Raw genomic sequence first — 21,568 nt, 5'->3', positions numbered from 1 at the left:
TAGAATGAAACTTGCAAGTTAAATTCTATGATTTATTTGAAAATTCATAAATGAATAATATAATGTCCATATATGGTTAAAATCGATATTGCCATCAGTGTCATTCTTTCTCATAGTTGGTATATGATTATAGATAGAAGGTAAAACTACTTTGCAGTGAACCGATACTCATACTGTAGTAATGTCATACGAGTCAACTGTCTAGTTTCCTACTTTAATATAATATTTTACATCATATTTATATGTATGTTAATATAGAGTATTATGGAAATTTGTTTATACACCATACAAAATAAAATCAATGAAAATTAACGGTAAAACCTTGAGATAAATCAATCAAAAATAGCTAACCAAAATGCTAGTTTCATGTAAGACCACTAAAAGTAATATTATTACTGAAGGTTAGGAGTTTTAGAATCATTCATAAACTTATTAGAGCTAAATATCAATAACCTAGGCTAGAGATTACAGTTTTGTAATAAGAATAAACCATAACGCTCAGTTCTACATCTTTTAAAACTGATCTCCTAACCCTAAAATGTCTTAACCATAACTCCTGACCTTAATACTCCTAAACACTAGCTCCTAATCTTAATGATTCTAACTTTGCCATTCCTTAACCCTAGCTTCTAAACTTAAAACTATATAAACCTAGATCATTACCTTAAAACTCCCAAATCATTACCCCTAAACTTAATACTCTTAACCTTATCACCTCCAACCTTAACATATTAACATTTACAGCTCACTCCACGGGAAAACCATTCGAACCTTTCGAAGTACAAGATATAATAAAAAACATGAGTATCAACAGCAAGCTATCGCAACAGCTTTTTAGATTCACTCATTGAATCGGATGAGAAGAACGAGTGATTCGAAAAACATTTTAAAGGTGTGCTGCACAAACCCTCGTAATCTTAAAAATGAAACATCCAAGCTAGGTTTGATGGCGGATGAATTAAGTCCAGATATAATTGTTGTCATAGAAACGTAGCTCATCTTAGATTTAGACTGTTCTCCAATCGTTGCATAATACATTTGTATTAAAAGTGATGGAGCCACTGTTGAACCTTGTCTCTACACACCAACGTGGTGAATTCACCGGTATCTCTTCTCACTAGAAAAAATTTATTAAGTCATACTGTACTTTAGGTTTCGGACATTACAATATGTACCTGCTCAAAGCCGTCACAATATCTGTAGTGCTAACACTACGGCAGTCAGAGGTTGTGCTACCTCAAAAGATTAGTCAGTCGATGCACAAGGTTTAGTTGAAGATGAACGGAATACGTTCCAAGTCATATTCGAACCCGAAGCATTAATATCCATCCCATGATCAATACGAAAGCCACCACATTGCCCTCCATGGATCGATAAGGAAAGGCGAAAGCTGCCGAGGTATGGGAATCGCTTCTGAAACTTGTTCTTGTCAGCAGGTCATGAATCATGTAAGCGTGAGTACTGAAAAATCTTGTACATATGTTAAAAGACCATAGCTAGATGCCACACAACTTACGAAAGAAAACTGGCATAAGACAGCTGTATTTTCAGAAAACAATTGTTTTCGTATATTAAATGAAGAACAAGACGTACTGATGGAATTTCTTCATTGTTGTTGCACAAAAATTGCATTGCTAACAACAATTCTCATAACCACATTACTGAGATAGCAGCTGTGGGATCTATACATGTAAGTGAGAAAGCTGTTCTTTAATTGCTCGATAACCTCATATCTAGTAAGCCACCGGGTCCTAACAGGCTACACTGACGATTGCAGTCACCTCTCGCGGTCACTATTTCAAAACCAGCCACAATACTGTTCAACATGTCGCTTTCCCAAACTCAACTCCCTAGGGATTGGAAAGATGCTGTAGTCAGCTGTATATTTAAGCATGGCAAGAGACGGATCGTGCCTAACTACCGACCTACTGGTTTAACCAACATAATGAATAAGTTACTTGAAAATAAAATTCGGGCAATGTGGAATCATAAACCCGTTAATTCCTGAGAAACATGGGTTTTGGGATGAGCATTCATGCTTAAATAACTTAATAATTGCAAAAGAGAACCGGAAATCAGCCCGAGACAATGGCTTATCTGTTGGTGTGATATTCGCCGATTTTAACAAAGCTTTTGATAAGGTTTCTCACTGAGGGTTTGTGAAAAAACTCTTGCGATTTTAAATAACAGGCTCCGTACAAGAGTGGATAAGAGACTTCCTCCGTGGCCAAAGATAGAGGGTGACGATCAACGGAACACTATCTGAATGGAAGATGGTCAAAAGTTATGTACCCCAAAATAGGAGCTTGCCCATGTTTTATTAAGAACACTGACACAGTCTGGCATGTTTAATGTTAAGAAACAAGCTAGTGATGGATCTCTTTAAACTCCCTTACGAAGATTACTGAAAACTCTCAAACCCTTGCTCCCTATCTTATTGTAGGACGTGAGGTGACCTCACAATGGCATTCCATACATTTGTAATAACGATTCGGGTGTTAACACTTCTTATCTGTTTCTTTTCTTTAGAACTAATCATCTTTGAGACCACATTAAGAAGGTTCGGAATCTATGATTTAACAGACTTAGAGTAGGGTTCTGTTTTTCTCATCGAGTGGTAAATGTCTTGAACGCTTTACCCAAACAATTGGTAACAGCTCCATCTGTGGACATTTTCAAAGAGAAATTGGATCCTCACTGGAAAACAAGCTACAGGGATTAATATAGATCCTTCGACCTACTATCCCTATTACTGAAAACTGAGGAGTTTGGGTTTGAATTAATGAGTTGCCGACCCCTCAATAGCGCATAGGTTTTTGACTAGACCTCCCATTAGTTTCACTATACTGTGAAGACGATTCCTTAGAAGTAACGTACCCAGAGTTGATGTGTTTCTCTTGAATTGGACTACTGATCGGCTTACATTCTCGTTTTAAAAACCATCCTCAGTGTTCTGAAATATGTTTAGAAAGTTATCTTCACCCCCTAACAATTTTTTACGATTATCATTCAGTTGTGGTATAACCTCTGCGTATTTCATTTCTTCTTCATATCTGTTAAGTAGACAAATATCTGACATATTTTTGACCGGTAAATTATCCTCAGTCCTCCCCATTACGACCATTACGCAACATTCTTTTGATATTTGAAATCTTAGGTTTAATCTCTATCTACTCTCTATAGACACATATTTATACAACGAATTTACGGCTTAGGTAAATGATTGATTCGAAAACAAAATTTTATTCATTAAATTCTCTTTATTTCTTATTCAAATCCAACCTTATTTTACCTGGTCTAACAAATTCCATAAGGTGAGTTAACTAGAGTTAAATACCATGACATTTTTTTCTTATCAATGATTTTAAGCAGGGGAAAAACAAAACAAGTAGTAGAATAATGTAAATTTATTTCTTTAATTCTTTCCAGCTGCTTACATTTTGAAAAGAAAGTAGTAATAATTATTTTGAGATTAAACGACATACATACTTCACATTATGGCATTGAATAAGTTCTCACCAATGAAGATTCATAAAAGAAGCAATAAGAATAGATACATAACAAAACATATTCATGTGATTAAATATTTATATGTTAAAGAACATGAAAACTGTAGAAGAAAATTTGAAAAAAATATGGATGAAAACAAGTTACTGAAATAGCTTTCAAAGCTAGGAAGTGAACTATCAGGAACAACAAGTAACAAATTGTGAGATTAAAATGAGTGAAGTTCAAATAAAGTGTAAGAAAGGTTGAAGAAAGTAAATTTAGAATTTCAAACAAAGAATTGGCTTCAGAAGGGGTTTTGTGGTGATTGTAGTAATTTCAACAGTTGAGATCATGAGTCAATCGAAGCTAGACCATCATGGGAAACCTGGAAGCATTGGATGGCCGTTTCTTCCTATTGTGCAACTCCTCAGCAGTGCGCGTCCACTACTCCGCCTCGCGGGATTCAAACCCAGGAATTAGATACTATGAAACTAACTTTTGGAAGGTGAATTCACCAAGGGAGTGAAAGAATGTCATCCTTTTGAATAGAGAATTCTGGTCCAAAATTATTAATAGAAATGACTTCAGTTAACTGTAAGAAGTTCTAATTCGTTTGTTTAGTAATAATTTTAATGACTTTGAAGTGTTAACATCTTGTCCATTACTAAGTAGATGTTAGAAGACTATGCTGTTGATAACAGTTTGATCTCTTAATCTTAGTTTCTGATGCATATGATGAGAGATGAGAATAATGACTCACCTTTCAGGTCTTACCATGTATGCTCTTTTGTATATACAGTGCGACAGTTTTGGAGGCTGTATCAATTCATTTCAATGTAGACCTAATTTGGGAATTAATCGTCTAAGCTGTTTCATCATCGTTAAGAACAAGTTATCTGAAAGTCTTTCTCTACCATATCACTTTCCATTCCCTTCGTTCTTTACTTTCCATATTTATTATTGAACATTTTCGGATAAACATTATCTGTTAGACAATTCTAAACAATGGATTATTAGCCTTAAATTTTGTCCTGTGAATGTGATTTTTCCAATCGTTTATAGCTAACCGGGACTAAGCAACTGATATTCACTCTAAGTCTTCCAATGAATTAATCCCTAAATTCAACCCTTTTAATAATGTTGAATAACATAACATATTGTCATGTTCAGGTTCCATAGTAAATCGCATTGGAAAGCTAAACACGTACTACCGAACTGTTGGTAGTTTTTAATCCAGGATCTTTCACAAATATACGTAAACCCATTTTGAAATATTACACATCTGCACAATGATAAAAGTAATAATCAATAAATTGCGAACAAGGGGAAATACATAAAAAAGCAGTTAAATAAGATAAATAGCATTCGTTATTACAAATTGGCAAACTAATATTATGTTTAATTCGTAATCTTGAAGAGAACAAAAACGAAGATTGGTGCATAATAATATGAATTTATTTTGTTTCATTAGGTTCTCATCAGCTGCTTACAACATATAAGATTTTCACAATCGACGTCATCATAGAAATCGACATGATTATAAATGCGAAGGTAATTAGAGATGAATAAGTGTATCAGAATGTACCAAAAATTTCAATACAGTTAAGAAGGTCATAAAAATTTTGTCTCAGATAAATTTAGTCCGAGAGGGAAAGTTCCAGAGCATCAACTCTAGTGATTACAAGTCATAGAGATAGCAAACTTTAGATGATTGTGTAATGAAGTAACTGGAAACCGATTAGTGGTAATAAAGAATAAGTTGAAAACGGTTAATTCGAATCAAAATTATGAATTAAGGAAAATGACGACGATTTAATGAAAACTTAATGAATGTATTCCAAAACGTCTAAGGTCAAGCGGATTAGAAGCATTCAGCAGGACCATCTCGAGACATCTCGTTGATACAGGGAGTCAATTAGATACACTAAAGTCTTTCAAGGTGAATAATTAACAACTGAATCGCAATCTTCTGAAGTTTGCCAGTTATATTGATCAAACATCTAAAACCAGATCTATACATCCAAAAAGAAATAGTAATAAATATTTCCTTACTCTGGCAACATTACATCGTTTTCATTGAATCATTCATCATTTCAACTCTTCCTCAAGTTTTGATCACATCATTGTCAGTGGATCTCTTCTCAGTAGTCTAGAGCTTAAGAACTATCCATGAGTACTGAGGTTCTCTGGTTCGATCCCCGGTGGAGTTGTGAATCAGAACTTTTGAGCAGTCCCTTACTAGTAATAGACAGCAATCCAAAGCTTTCTGGATTGCATTTATTATCTAGGATTAATTCGTTATCTAAACTATGAAACTTCAACAATCACCACAGATTCACTACATTATAAGAAATATACATATGTCTACACTTACAAAAGTGCTAAATATAATAACAACCGTAAGCCTTTTGTTCTGAGTTTGGTGATTGTCGGAGTTTTTTCGATCAACTATCTATTTTTACAAGTTAGTTCATTTGAATTTTAGTCAAGATTTGGGAAAAATTGTTTTCTCCTAAAAATATGTTTCAAATATTTAAGTGGTATTAAATTTCAATATCTTTACAAATCCTGGAGACTAAAATTACAACATTGTTGTGGATGCGGAGGAATAGACCAATAATTATCATGTTAAGTCCAATGGTGTCCTTGGACTTTAAATGGACATTTCCTATTGGTCGATATCTGTTCACTCGTTGAATATTGTACAAAATGTTGTTTTCTATTTTATGGTACGATGTGGTATGCTTGATTGGTATATAAACAAAGTATGTTTGAAATATAATGATTCATAACTCAGAGGCTGTGACTTGTGTTCTTGACTCAACTGGCTAGGACAGACAGTGAAGCAGGGCCAATCAGGACTCTAGGTCGTCTTTACATGTTTACGTGTCCACTGTAATCGATCGATAGAACGCTGCTTATCAAACCCTGCAGTCACACACGTTACAACAATTGGCGACGAGGATGGGATTCGAACCCACGCGGGGAAACCCCAATGGATTACTAGATACTCTAGTTCTTATAAAACATTGAAACTATTTCACTTCAGTAACTGAGATTTACAAGTAATATATATTTTCAGTTTTAAAATAACATACAAATGTTTTACACATATATGCTGTATTTCGATGTATTTGTATTTGTTTAAAACTGTTTACCTTAAGTGATCTACCAATTCTTACTCAAATGAACATATTTAGTAGCAAACAAATGAACTCATAAGATCAATAGAAATATCTTAAATAGAAATTGTACTCACTTCAAATTGTCACATTAAATCTAAAAAATGAACAAAAATACAGCACTTAGATATTGATAAAGCAAAACTAATGCCAACTTATAAAAATAGTCAACCGAAAATGGTTCACATTCCTTATCCACCGCGTGTCATTTCGCTTCGCTCTCTTCTGTTCGCTTCATCCCTCTCATTTCCTGTCCAGATCAGTGAATATATAAAATATAAATATTCAAAAGTTCATTATAGTATTCGACTTATTTAGTTCCGTTATTTACCAACAAGATTTAAATAGATGGAATATACGAAGATAGCCGACATATGTAATCCAATAACAATCAGCATACAATCCAATAGGAGTCAGTTATAGGGCCACTAAAGTGGTGAGCCCGTCTAGAACTAAACAGACTCTGCAAGTCTGCGCAGGCGGTGGACATTATGAAATCTAAGTGCCCGATAAACGAACTAATTGGCCGACTTAATCGACGAGCAACTCAAATGACTCAATCTCTTATCCGACGCATTCATCAAAGCTGGTATGGCAGATACATTGGCATACTCAGATTGTATTATTTTATCGACAATTTGTCCTCATATCACATTTTCTCATTGATCCATCCGGTTGATCGTTCCATTGTAATTCAAATAATTATCATAGTCTCATTCTCACATTAACATCACATTATCACCTAACGTGGATTTATTATTTTTGTTCGTGCTGACATTAAATTATGACATTTTCGCAGTCATATTACTCACCGAACAAATTATAATTTTATGAACACTGTACGTTATGACATTCGAAACTCACTGGACTATTTTTATTAAATAACGTAAAATTTTCTTGCTTTAACTGAATTCATCCCACTTTTTCCATGTCATTTTTGACCTATTATTACACTCGTTCACTAAAGATTAATTTAATAGTTAAATTCATGAGTTAATTCAAGCTAGACTACCATGGAAACACTGAACGGCCATTTTGTTCTAATATGGGAGTATGAGGAGTCACATGCTAGGATGAAACGGCCATCCAGTACTTCTAGATTTTCCATGTGGTCTAGCTTTAATTGACTCATGAATTCAACTATTAAACTAATCTTTAGTCGCTTTGATTTTAAGTACAATTTTGCTAAAAAAGAAAATAAAAAAGGACAATACAGTGTGTCATCCTTTTGCACTGTTCACTTAAATTAAGTATTAGAATGACCATGAAAGTGAATTATTTCATTAATGTGAGAAAGATTTTCGAGTCTTTTTACAGTCAATAGTATCTATTGATAGTGTATATGATTGTGGTTTCGAATGGTAAGGATTTAAATTTTTGTGGAAGCACGAGATTTTATAACATTGTAAATATCCGTTGATTTATAATGTCAGAACTAAAAAAATAGAATTACAAGCTCACTTTAAACATGTAGATATGACCTACTTACATACTTACGCCTGTTACTCCTAATGGAGCATAGGCCGCCGATCAGCATTCTCCAACCCACTACGTCCTGGGCATTCTTTTCTAGTTCCATCTAATTCTTGTTCATTTTTCTCATCTCCATTTCCCGGATTAATGTGTTCTTTGGCATTCCTCTTTTCCTTTGGCCTTCAGGATTCCATGTGAGGGCTTGTCTTGTGACGCAGTTGGTTGCTTTCCTCAATGTGTATCCTATCCACTTCCAGTGCTTCTTCCTAATCTCTTCCTCCGCCGGGATCTCGTTTGTTCTCTCCCACAGCTGGTTGTTGCTAACAGTGTCTGGCCAACGGATCCGAAGTATTTTGCGTAGACAACTGTTAATAAACACTTGCATTTTCTGGATGATGGCTTTCGTAGTTCTCCAGGTTTCCGCCCCAGTAGACAGTAGAACTGTCTTGACATTTGTATAGAAAATCCTGACCTTGGTGTTGGTTGACAGTTGCTTTGAGTTCCAGATATTCCTAAGTTGTAAATATCCTGCTCTTGGTTTGCCGATCCGCGCCTTCACGTCTGCACCAGATCCACCCTGTTCATCGATGATGCTGCTCAAATATGTAAAGGTTTTTACATCTTCCAAATCTTCTCCGTGAATTGTGACTGGATTGGTGTATGTTGTGTTGTATCGGAGAATTTTGCTTTTGTGTATATTGAGACCTACTACTGCTGAGGCTGCTGCTACGCTGATCGTCTTCTCCTGCATTTGTTGTTGCGATTGCGATAGGGGGGCCAGATCATCTGCGAAGTCTAGATCGTCCAACCGCATCCTAGCTGTCCATTGTATCCCGTGCTTCCCTTCAGATGTTGACGTCTTCATGATCCAGTCGATCACCAGGAGGAGGAGAAAGGGTGAGAGTAAGCAACCTTGCCTGACACCGTTCTTTACTTCGAACGACCTTGTCAATTGTCCTCCATGCACAATTTTGCAGTTTAATCCATCGTAGGAATTCCGTATTATATTGACTATCTTTTGAACAAGTAGATATAGTAGACTGTAAACATCCCAAATAAATCATCAAAAGAGAATGTAAAGAAAAATTATCCGTCATTAAGAAACCGAAATATTTATAACTATAACATAACTATAGCATACAATTAAAACAAGTCGGTTATTCAGAATAACTTTTATCCATATCTGACAACTAGCCGACAAATTCTGAAGGCAATAACAATTTTAGAAACACAATGATTGTTATGCTAAATTCCAATATGTCTGAAAACTGGATGTAATTCACGGAGGTGAATTAATAGAATTCTTATTAGTTATTAGTCAGCAACAAAGTTAAAATTCACTAACCATTGCTTTTTTTCTAAACATTCTCAATATCACTGTGGATTATAAAATGTTATTTTGTTTCATTTATTCAACATACACTTTACAATACAATATATATATATATATATATATATATATATATATATATATATATATATATATATTTGAACACATAAATATCGGTACAAAAGAGCACCGAATACATATGTGCCAAAGAAGTCACTTGATTTGTGTGTGGGCTATGATACTACCCGGGTGTCCATACCGAAGCAAGTGGTTTTCTTAAGGGACCACACTCGAAGCCTTCGACCTAAATGTCTGATCCACAAGACAGTGGAGAAACGTAAGGAAATTCAGTCCCACGGTAACCGTGGACCAAGGATTGGTCGATACATCATTTGTTTTTTTTTGGATCTTGGTGCTCATGTGCAACATTGGTTTGGGAATAAGGGTTTTCCAACTCCCCTAGATGGACTATCCGTGTCCATCAACCCGGTTAAAGAGCCGAACATTCACTTTTCATCCTCTCAATTTCACTAACAAAACCTCGTCCGTGAGAAAGTAATCGGTAAAACTTTCCTATCAGTGGCTGTATACGCATGACCATATGAGAGCACCTTCGGTCGTACCAGGGCATTTGGGGACAATATTAATATATATACTTAAACTAAATCATGAAATGAAATAAAATGAGTACATAACACTTCAATTGTTCAATCATTATGAAAGAAACTAAAATAGTACTCCAGTTTACATTATATTTTATTAAAAACAGAACAAAGAAAATGGACTTCATCTCTATAAACCATATCAACATTTGATCTACCATAAACACATACAAGTATATGTAAATATAGAAAATATAATGGAATATTTTTTGAATGGTCATAGAGTTTTATTATTATTATCATTATCATTATTCATATTACTTTGTTTTTTTTGGATTTCAATTCGACCTTAATCTGACATAAATTTTCAATGAACAAGATTAAAAATTTGGATCAGATTAAATAAAAAAAATAAGTTCATAACAAAAATCATTATGAACGAGCTAGTTGAATAGAAATGTTTTGTATAATAAATTTAATAAAAACATATTCAGTTATTGAACAGTTTAATATGTCTTGATTAATTTCAATCATTGTGGAAATTATTCTCTTACTTACTTACTTATACCCCTTGAATCCTCGTGGAGGAACATAGGTTGCTCACCAGCATTCTCCATCCAACCCTGTCCTGAGCAATCATTTCTAGCTCTTTCCAGTTGTTATTCATCCTTTTCATATCTGCTTCTATTTCTCGACGTAATGTGTTCTTTGATCTTTTTCTTTTTCACTTCCCTTCAGGATTCCAAGTTAAGGCTTACCTTGTGATGAAGTTTGGTGATTTCTCAAAGTTGTAATGATAATAATAATAATTAATAATATTTAAAGAATGCAATGTTACACTTTTAATTAAGTCTAAAAAAAGTGTGATGAACTCCTTAATATTGTTGGTGATGATGATGATGATTATGGTTTTATTCACTTTCACACACTTGAATACAACAAGCTGAATTTTGCGAAAATATGATAAAGAAAGATTTTAATAAGTTATTAGTAGTACTTTATCCTAAATTACAAAAATGTTCTTTGTCCAACTATGCGTTTATAAAGTATTTTTATCGCACAATTTATTCTTGCATATACGAATCTTAAAGAGTTTAAGCGAAGTGATGTTTGATGATGAAACTTCGCTTAACGACAACTTGTTTGTTTTTATAAAACACAAGACAAATCTAATTAAAAGCTGCTATAATTAAAATAAACAAAAAGTAAGAATAGCTTTGTCGATAATCCAAAAACAAGCAAACTGAAAAACCGAAAGAACAAACAAAAAAACAAACTGACCATCTATAAATATATAGTAAAACTGAATAATAAAAAAATCAAAATGTTCGGTATATTCACTAGAAAATGGTTGAGAATTCATTAGGAAATAATTATTTTCAAAAGGAAGATTTTGTGGAGATTTTAGTATTTTATTAATTGAATTCATGAGTCAATTAAAGCTAGACCATCATGAAAAACTATGAAGTACTGGAAGGCCGTTTTGTTCTATTGTGGAATTCCATAGTAGTGCGCATCCACCATCCTGTCAATCGACTCATGATCTCAGCTATTTTGATTACTATAATATCCACAAAACCCTTTCTGATACTAATTTTCTGGGTGTTTGAATCCTGAAGGACACCTCGTCAAGACTCCAAAGAAAGGAGATCTGAGCAAATGTGAAAACTACAGAGGCATAACACTACTGTCAGTACCAGGGAAAGTCTTTGACAGAGTGTCGCCGAACCGGATGAAGGATGCAGTAGACGTCCAACTTCGAGATCAACAAGCTGGATTCCGTAAGGATCGATCGTGCACAGACCAAATTGCAACACTACGGATCATCGTCGAACAATCAGTTGAGTGGAACTCATCACTATACATCAACTTCATTGATTATGAAAAGGCATTCAACAGTGTAGATAAGAGGACATTATGGAAACGTCTTCGACACTACGGAGTTCCTGAGAAGATTGTCTATATTATACGGAACTCATACGACGGACTACAGTGCAAAGTAGTGCATGGAGGACAGCTGACAGATGCATTCCAAGTAAGGACCGAAGTCAGACAAGGGTGTTTACTCTCTCTCTTCCTCTTTCTTCTGGTGGTCGACTGGATTATGAAGACCTCAACATCTGAGGGAAAACACGGAATACAACGGACAGCTCAGAATCAATTAGACGATTTGGACTTCGCAGATGACCTAGCCCTCCTATCGCATACACATGAAAAAATGCAGATGAAGACAGCCAGTGTAACAGCAGTCTCTGCATCAGTAGGCCTCAGCATACACAAGGGGAAAACTAAGGTCCTGTAATTCAAAGAGGAGAACAGCAAACCAATCACTCTTGATGGCGAAACTCTGGAAGATGTAGAATCCTCCACATACCTGCGAAGCATGATCGCTGAACAAGGAGGTTCAGATGCACGGCTCGCATTCCTACAATTGAAGAACATATGGAACTCAAAACAACTTTCAACCAATATCAAAGTGAGAATCTTCAATACGAATGTCAAGGCGGTTCTACTGTACGGAGCTGAAACTTAGAGAACTACAACAACCACCATCAAGAAAGTACAAGTATTTATAAATAGCTGTCTACGCAGGACACTCAACACCCATTGGCCGGATACCATCAGCAATAGCCTTCTGTGGGAGAGAATAAACCAACTTCCAGCTGAAGAAGAAATTAGGAAAAGATGATGGAAATGGATAGGACATACATTACGCAAATCGTCAAACTGCATCACGAAGCAATCCCTAACTTGGAATCCTGAAGGAAGGCGGAAAAGAGGAAGGCCAAAGAACACGTTACGTCGGATAATAGAAGCAGATATGAAAACGATGAGTTACAACTGGAAGGAGCTGGAAAGGATTGCCCAGGACAGGGTTGGATGGAGAATGCTGGTGAGCGGCCTATGCTCCTTCACGAGGAGTAACAGGCGTAAGTAAGTTGAACAGTATAGAAAAGACCAAATTCCCCTTTAGATTATCAAAAGTTACACATACATAAATAACCACTTTGCATAAAAGTTTGTTCTTGACTTTTAACTATCATTTACAAAGAGTCGATTCACACAAGAAAAAAGTTGTTTAGTTTACTGATTAATACAAAATTACAGGTTCTTTCGTAAAATGTGAACATTTTACAAATCTTCCATCAATTACCTCTGATATCATTTATGATTCTTTCAATTCTCAATACCTTTACACTTTTATTTCTGTTTTCTACAGTTTAATCTTTTTAGCATTATGTTGCCGGGCCTTTCATTACTGATCCATAATACGTACTACTCACGTCTGCCAACATAAGTAGCATATACTACAGGTATACATATTAGTGGTAAATCTATGAATTCATTTGTATGATTGATTGATTATTGATAACTAGTTCAAACTGATATGTTATATGATTGAAGGTAATTGATAACAAAAGTAAACAAAAAAAGTTTATTAACACTCTAAAATTTCATTATTCTATTTTCAAATTTTACACAATTTTATGTTTATTTGATTTTCTTCACCGACAAAAGATTGTTGTATCAACTTTCAATTTTTGGAAAATAAATTAACCAGATTAGACTAGTTTATGAATATTGTTAAATTTATGTAAACATTTATCTACCTCGAAAAAATAGCATGTAATAGTTGTTGCTATGCTGAAGCCATGGATACAGGGATATATTAACATGTGTTTATCATTTTAGTGTTTTATGAATATATTTATTGTTAGAAAATAAATTCGAAAAAATATGTCAACATGTACATGAACTAAGTATTGACATGGATTAATTCATCAATAGGAATCATCGGTCATGGTTATCGATTCAGATACTATGAAAAGTTGTTACATAATAGTTTTAAACTTTTTATATATCAGCTATGAAAGTAACAATTTGAGAATAATATCAAAACACTTGTGGTATAAATTTATGATTCACGTTCAATTCTGCAATGATGAACAATTTTCCACACGTTTGCACATTTTACTCCTCAATCCTGTTGTCCAATGAGATTAGTAATTTTAAAAATGTTATGATTGGTTATTATTGTATTTTTCTAAAAGATGGTTATAAAGTCAATAATATGTAGAGTGATTACCATTTCCAAAAACTGAGCTCTAGTAATCACGCTATCACTAGCTAAAATGAGAGTTCTAACATGCTATATCTTTGTATATATTTTGGCGAAAAAATTGTGCTCCTAAACATATTAAGGATGTATTTCCATAAAATTTAAACCAGTCACTGTCTTAATTCATTTATTGCATTGGTTTTTTGAAACTTCTTGTTGATGTTTAGGAGTGAGGTTGACCAGTCTCTTATTGGTATATGTACATCTTGTGCGGGTTGCTTCGATATTGCCTCGAATCACAGGCATTATAAGCAGAGATGGATAACACTATGGCGTTTGAAACTAACGGCATGGGGTTTGAGTGAACATCAATTATGGGGTGCAAGTAGATCCAGCTGACAAGTCTCGAATGGGACGAAACGTGCGTTCTTGGTTCTGTTATAGCCGGACAAAGAATAAGTGAATAGCAAACTTAAGGATCTATTTATGGACTAATATTATACATATATTTTTGTTGTGTAAGCATAAAGGAAATATAGTATATGTATATTCATATTCCTTTTATTATAAGCTTTTATTAATCATAATGATTAATATTACAGGATTTAATATTCTTAAGATATTCACAATTTATTAGTAAAAGTCTCTCACAGTCACGGCCACTTTTTGTCATGATCCTGTGTAATTATTGTTTTCTATGATGCGGTCTGGTCTGTTTGTATTTAAACCCAGTATATCTGAAATATATTATTCGTATCGTGGAGGCTGATATTGACATTCTGGACTAAACCGACCGTTTTAGGTGAGAAGCTGTTATTTCAGAGAACCAAAAGCAATTCTGTGCAGCTCATACAGGTTTATGCGTCATTATTCTGGTCGAAAAGTCGGTGTTACTAATGGGCAATCTTGTCTCGTGATATATTAACAGGTCATAAGACATTACAGATTCCATTCATAATCACTATCTATGTTTACAATCACTATTTTGTCAATATTTATTGTTATACTCCTAAGATTTATCGCTAGGAATGAAAGAAAAATAACCACAGTGATTTTCATACCAACCAAGAAGTGTAATCAATTAAATGTATGTTATAAATGTAAGTTTAACCCTATTCTAAAGACATCTCCTAAATTCACTTGTTCTTGTTTGCTTGTAACTTCACATTGTTGCTTAAGACTGCAATTAATTAATCTTTTACTGTCATATGTGCATTATGTGGATATTGCCTCGACATTGCCTTAAGTCACAAATATTATTAGCAAAGATGGATGGTGGCTAGCAGTGGAATCTCGGACATGCATTTCGTCTTATTCGAAACTCGTCAGCTGGATGTACTTGCATCCCAGAGTTAATATTCACTACGGGACTCAAACTCAGTACAGTTTGCTTCAAATGTCGTCAACTCTTGTATGCATGTACATCCAGTTGACGAATCCCAAACAGGACGAAACATGCGCCTTGGATTCCATTACTGGCCACCATCTATCTTTACATATAAATCTGCTGAATGTTACAAGAAATGTTTGGAAGAAAATGATCGTATAAAATCCTATAAAATATTCATTAATGGCCATATATAAACTATCTAAGATATCTTGAACTGAAAATAGGAAAATAAGAGAATTAATTCAATTCTAATTAACATTATCTTTAAATGATTCGTAATCTTTTGTAAAAGATATTCGTTGTAGGATAATTTAAAATTCAATTATCATTGTTTAAATGAATTTAGTTTGTCAGAAAAATAAGACAAAACTTAATCTTTTCATTAGAAGCTTGAGTCATTTGCTTTAATCAATTATTTACCTTTAATTAATGTTAATCATTTATATTCGATGAATAATATCCAAATTTTATTGAATTCAAATTTCACTTCTAAATTCTATTCTTTGATTTATCATGAATATAAGAATTTTGTTTGGATCTTGGATCGTGAATGCCGAATGTTGAGGAGTTCTATAATAGGACGAAACTATTGTCGAATTCTTCCAGCTTTTCAATGATGGTCTTACATTAATCAGTCTAAGATTTCAATCAAAAACTTAATAATCTCCACAACCAAATACTGATATATAAGATTTATTCAATATAGAAAAATAAAGTTGTATATTGAGAAAAATGGTTTGAATTTTTGTAAAGAAATCACTCTCTGAAGTTAAGGTAGACGGATAAGAGTGTACATGAACGATGAAATAGTGAACACTGTAGAGAAATCGTGTACATTTGTAATATAACAAAGTTACGATCATATCATGAATTGATATAGTAGATTGATATAAACTATTTTGAAAATTGTTACAAAATGAAACACCTACGTGGCTATTGAATGTGCAATCGTAACTTTACTGCTCTCATTTTATGTATTCACATATAATTAATCGTGACATTTTATCCTATATACATTTTTTATGTGTTGGCTATAATACTATGGACTTCACGCGTTTCCTACCTTAAGCTTGCTTATCTAAAATATATTGTTGTCAACTTGACTTCGTATCTAACATTTCCTATGTTAAGTTTTTGCTGATAATACAATCAGATTAAGTTCAAGCAGTTACAAGAAATGTGTTTAGGTATCAAATAAACAGACGACCTTTTAATTATAGTTTTCAGTATGAACATAAGATATAATAGCAGCTCTCCTACATGCACCTTCGATTTTACTTAATTTTTGTTTAGCCGTTTAATTAACTTATTTAACTGACAATGTTATCCAAATTGTAACAATCCGTCTATTTCTTTGTATTATTATGATCACTATCTTGATCACATGACAGCCTACGCTCATATCTCTACCTTAAATGCTGATAGCTTAAATATCGTTCGAAGAAACATTCTCTTCCCTATGTATACATGTACTCGAATCCTAATACTAGTCTTTGTCCTGCCTAGCTGAAACTTGATTCGACTTGACTATATATTCACCTCTGTATTCTCTCGCTCACACATATTAGCCTCTGTGCTCCAAATCCGCTAGATGCGCTTGTAGTTTTGTGATTCGTGCTATCCGTAAATGAAGAGAAGACTAAGAATATACACCAGATAGATAGGACATTCATTGAAAAAAATCATCAAAGTGCGTCACAATACAAGCCTATACTCCTCCACTATGGATAACAGGCGAAAGTAAGTAAGTAAATAGAAGAATGGTTAACATTTGGTGATAAGATGAAGTTTAGTGATTGTTTATACCTTATGTTGAGATCAGTGGAAGCCTACGAACTATTCTAATCATCAAAATATTCTCTTAACATTATGAGTTTCTTTCTTTGTTCTAAATAGTAACAGCAACTTAGCTGCCTTTTTTAAAAATATTTAAGGTTATCTGAAATTCGTCAGTATTATTTGGTGACTATGTAAAAATTCTTCTCAGAAGGGGTTTTGTGGAGATTTTAGAAATTTCACAGATTGAAATTACGAGTCAATTGAAGCTAGACCACCATGGAAAACCTGGAAGCATTGGACGGCCGTTTTGTCCTAGTATGAGACTCCTCAGCAGTGCTCATCCACGATCCCGCCCCCGGCGAGATTCGAACCCAGGGACTATCAGTCTTTTACCAGGCGCTAAACCAACTAGACAACTGAACCGGCATCCAACGGCGTTTATTTCTACGAAACGGCCGTCCAGTGCTTCCAGGTTTTCCATAGTGGTCTGACTTCAATTGACTCATGATTTCAATCAGTGAAATATTTTTTTCTGTTCTTTGATTCTTGACAGTATCCTGAAACTAACAAAAATGAAAATGATACATTAAAAGTTGACTTTAGAAATCAGTATCATTTTATTGAGGATTATCATAATATATGTTTTATGAATGATTCTTTAAACGATATTTAAGCTACCAACATTTAAGCTAGAGAGAGGTATGTGTATAGGCTGTCATGTGATCAAGCGTACACGTTTATGCAGATAAGATAGTGATCATAATAATACAAAGAAATAGACGAATTGTTACTATTCGGATAACATTGTCAGTTAAATAAGTTAATAATAGGGTATGACAAAAGTTAGCCATAATCGAAATTGATTTTGTAGGAGATTTCCTATAAGTTCATTTTAATGAAGTACTATTAAAGGCAGTAATATAGTATACTTGTCCCAACAACTTACAAATCTAAAAATAAAATTATTATATTTTTAATACTATAAAATTACTACTCATTTATTTATCAGTAAAGTTCTTTCAACATTATTCATTTTAATATAACTTCATTAACTAATGTCATTAACGTTATCAGTTTATTCTGACTCTTAGACAAACTTCGTTACATTGCATACGCTATTGTTTAGAATATATAGTTATCAGCAAATATTCCTTCTTATTTTCAACACATTATTTCATAAAGATTCCTCAGTAATGTTTAAATCAATCTCCTGTTGGAATATATAACTGAATCAAAGTTATTATTACTTCAATGATGAAATTGAAAAGATCTCGAGAATATCATAAATAATCAACTTCTCTATATATTGTAAATATTCAACCTTAAAGACATGAGAAAGGTTCTAACAAATCTAGTTCATGTATAAATTCAAATAATGTTAAATATTTCTGCAATAGCAACTATTGTTTATCGATAAAGAGGGAAATATTAACAAATAAAACAATGTTGCTTTTTAAAAAGAAAGAAAATAAACAATACAAACCATATATTCTAACGAAAACAGATATGATTGTAGAATACGAAGTACATAACTTAAAAGAATACTGGAATACTATGGATTAGCACAGAATACTTCGGATCCGTTGGCCGGACACTATTAGCAACAACCAACTGTGGGAAAGCACAAACCAGATCCCAGTGGAGGAAGAAATTAGGAAGAAGAGCTGGAAGGGGATAGGACACACATTGAGGAAAGCACCCAACTGCGTCACAAGACAAGCCGTCACATGGAATCCTCAAGGTTAAAGGTAAAGTGGAAGACCAAAGAACACTTTACGCCGAAAAATGGAGATAGACATGAGAAAAATGAACAAGTATTGGATGAAATTAGAAAAGAAGTCCCAGAACAGAGTGGGTTGTAGAATGCTGGTCGGAGGCCTATGCTCCATTAGGAGTAACAGGCGTAAGTAAGTAATAGATTAGCAAGTTGGCAAAAGAAAAGATTGACAGATAATTCCCATTTAAACGTCAAAATTAAAACACGAATTTCAGCGAAGGGATCTCTTTTCAACGAATTTATTATCAAGCTGTACAAGAAAAGATTGAAATGACAAACTTTTCAAATGAAAGTACATACACAAATACACTTAAATACAAACAGTAAAGATCTTAGTAATCAACACAAGAAAAATATACAAGATGATAAAAATGATAATAATATGATTCATAATTAATTTATTAACTAACTTTTTAAAACAATGATGAGGGAAATTAATCATAGTGAATGAGTCTGATTACAGTATATAGAGTCATACTTACACCCATATTTACATAAATAAATATCCATACAAACACTCATTCATACAAACTAACGTACATACCTGTATACACATGGATTAATACATATATTAATGTTAACGTATATTAACACAGATAATTAATTGCTTGAGCATTATCAATTTGGTTAGATTTAGTAGCTGTCTATTTGTAATATAACTGGAACATATTTAGTTTTGACTATTGAATTATTTTGAAATGGGATTTATACATCATTGACTAGTTTGTTATTGTTGAGTCTTCTGATGATATTTTATTTCGTTTCCCTCTTTTTCAGATACATATACACATATTTCACTTCACGCTCACCTAATAACAAATTGCTAACAGGGGTAATATAAGACAAGCAAGGTTTAAATGATATAGATTAACATATCGATTTTGTATTTTGTATTTACGTTGCTGAAATACTTTGTTTAAATGAACATAACATCAATCAATATTCAACGAATTAATAAACGTGAATCTACACAACCCTTATGCGGGTAAGAGGACAAAAACAACTTGAAATGGTCAGCAAATTCTAGTGAATATGAAGATAGATTTTTGATTACTAAGTAAATAATATCATTTTATACACTTTCAAAAGGTGTATAAATTTCATTTGAAACTTTTAAACTTTGATTCTTTATGAGATTATCAGGAGGGGTTTGTGGAGATTTTAGAAATTTCACAGATTGAAATTATGAGTCAATTGAAGCTAGACCACTATGGAAAACCTGGAAGCACTGGACGGCCGTTTCGTCCTAATATGGGACTCCTCAGCAGTGCGCATCCATGATCCCGCACCCCGCGAGATTCTAACTCAGGACCTATCAGTCTGTTGTGAGATATCAGCTCACTGAAGACAATGGTATACGGTAGCGTAACTTCGTGGATTGGTTGAAGTTAGACATTAACACCATTGGATGCCGGCTCAGTGGTCTAGTTGGTTAGGCGCTCGCGCACAAGACTATGTCCTTGGTTAGAATCTCGCGGGGTGGATGCGCAATGCTCAGGAGTCCCGCAATAGGACGAAACTTCCGTCCAGTGCTTCCAGGTTTTCTATAGTGGTCTAGCTTCAATTGACTCATGATTTCAACCTGTGAAATTTCTTTATGAGATTATAAGTTTAAAATGTCTTGAAGTTCCAAGCAAACTACTTTACGCTCTTTGACTTTTGTCCTGAACTTATATAATAATAAAAAAATCCGGTACGTTGAATAACATCTCTTCAAGCATCAAACATGGTATAACTATCAAATGTTCAAATAAAAATTATAATTCAGTTATAATAAACCAATTAAAAAAAGATGTATATGACTAAAGTAAATGGCATACAGAGACATAAATATGAAAACAGATACTTAATATGAAAATACTGCTCATGCTATTAATTCACATATTTCTGTATATATCCTACCACTCAGTGATAATTTATAACTACTAGCTATGTAAATATTATCACAACAAGTATCTTATCCATGTGGAATTAAGAATGTGACAAATAATAAAGACTGATTTCTATTAATTTTTTTCTTTCTTAATAATGTCAACAAACCCATAGAATGTTGATTATATCTGTAATAATAAACAAAAAAAAACGGAACGATAGAGAACATACATGTTGTGTCCCGATAAGAATAATGAATGGTAATTTTTGGGATCCATTTATGGACCAATATTATGAGTATATTTTTATCGTATAGTTGTTATGCAACTAAATTGTTCATATTCATACCCCTCTTATTATGAGCTTTATGTTGACCTATGAACTACTATTGTACGATTTACCATTTATGAATTATTCTCTATCTGTGAATCGCTACCTCCCTCATTCACAGCCACTTCTGGCTAATTATTGTACAAATGTTGTTTTCTATTTTATTGTTACGTTGTGGTCGGGTTGATTGGTATATAAACAGAGTATGCTTGAAACACAATGATTCATATCTCAGAGGCTGAGACTTGTGTTCTGGACTCTAACTGGCTGGGTTAGACAGCGAA

At 33.6% G+C, this 21,568-nt stretch overlaps 1 protein-coding gene across 1 annotated transcript; it reads right to left on the bottom strand.

Annotated features, from left to right (window-relative positions):
* Window positions 1–4,950: 4,950 nt before the first annotated feature.
* On the bottom strand, window positions 4,951–10,880 carry MS3_00001228 (uncharacterized protein). Its single transcript, XM_051208709.1, has 4 exons — window positions 10,635–10,880; window positions 8,161–9,184; window positions 6,749–6,768; window positions 4,951–5,501 (listed from the first exon to the last, which is right to left on the bottom strand). The coding sequence occupies exons 1-2, from the start codon at window positions 10,691–10,693 to the stop codon at window positions 8,251–8,253; spliced, it is 993 nt and encodes a 330-aa protein (XP_051072046.1). The 5' UTR covers window positions 10,694–10,880; the 3' UTR covers window positions 4,951–5,501; window positions 6,749–6,768; window positions 8,161–8,250.
* Window positions 10,881–21,568: the final 10,688 nt, after the last annotated feature.

Source organism: Schistosoma haematobium, chromosome ZW (genome assembly GCF_000699445.3).
Source record: "Schistosoma haematobium chromosome ZW, whole genome shotgun sequence".
In the NCBI taxonomy this organism is placed as follows: Eukaryota; Metazoa; Platyhelminthes; class Trematoda; order Strigeidida; family Schistosomatidae; genus Schistosoma; species Schistosoma haematobium.
This window is presented reverse-complemented; position numbering and strand designations above follow the sequence as displayed.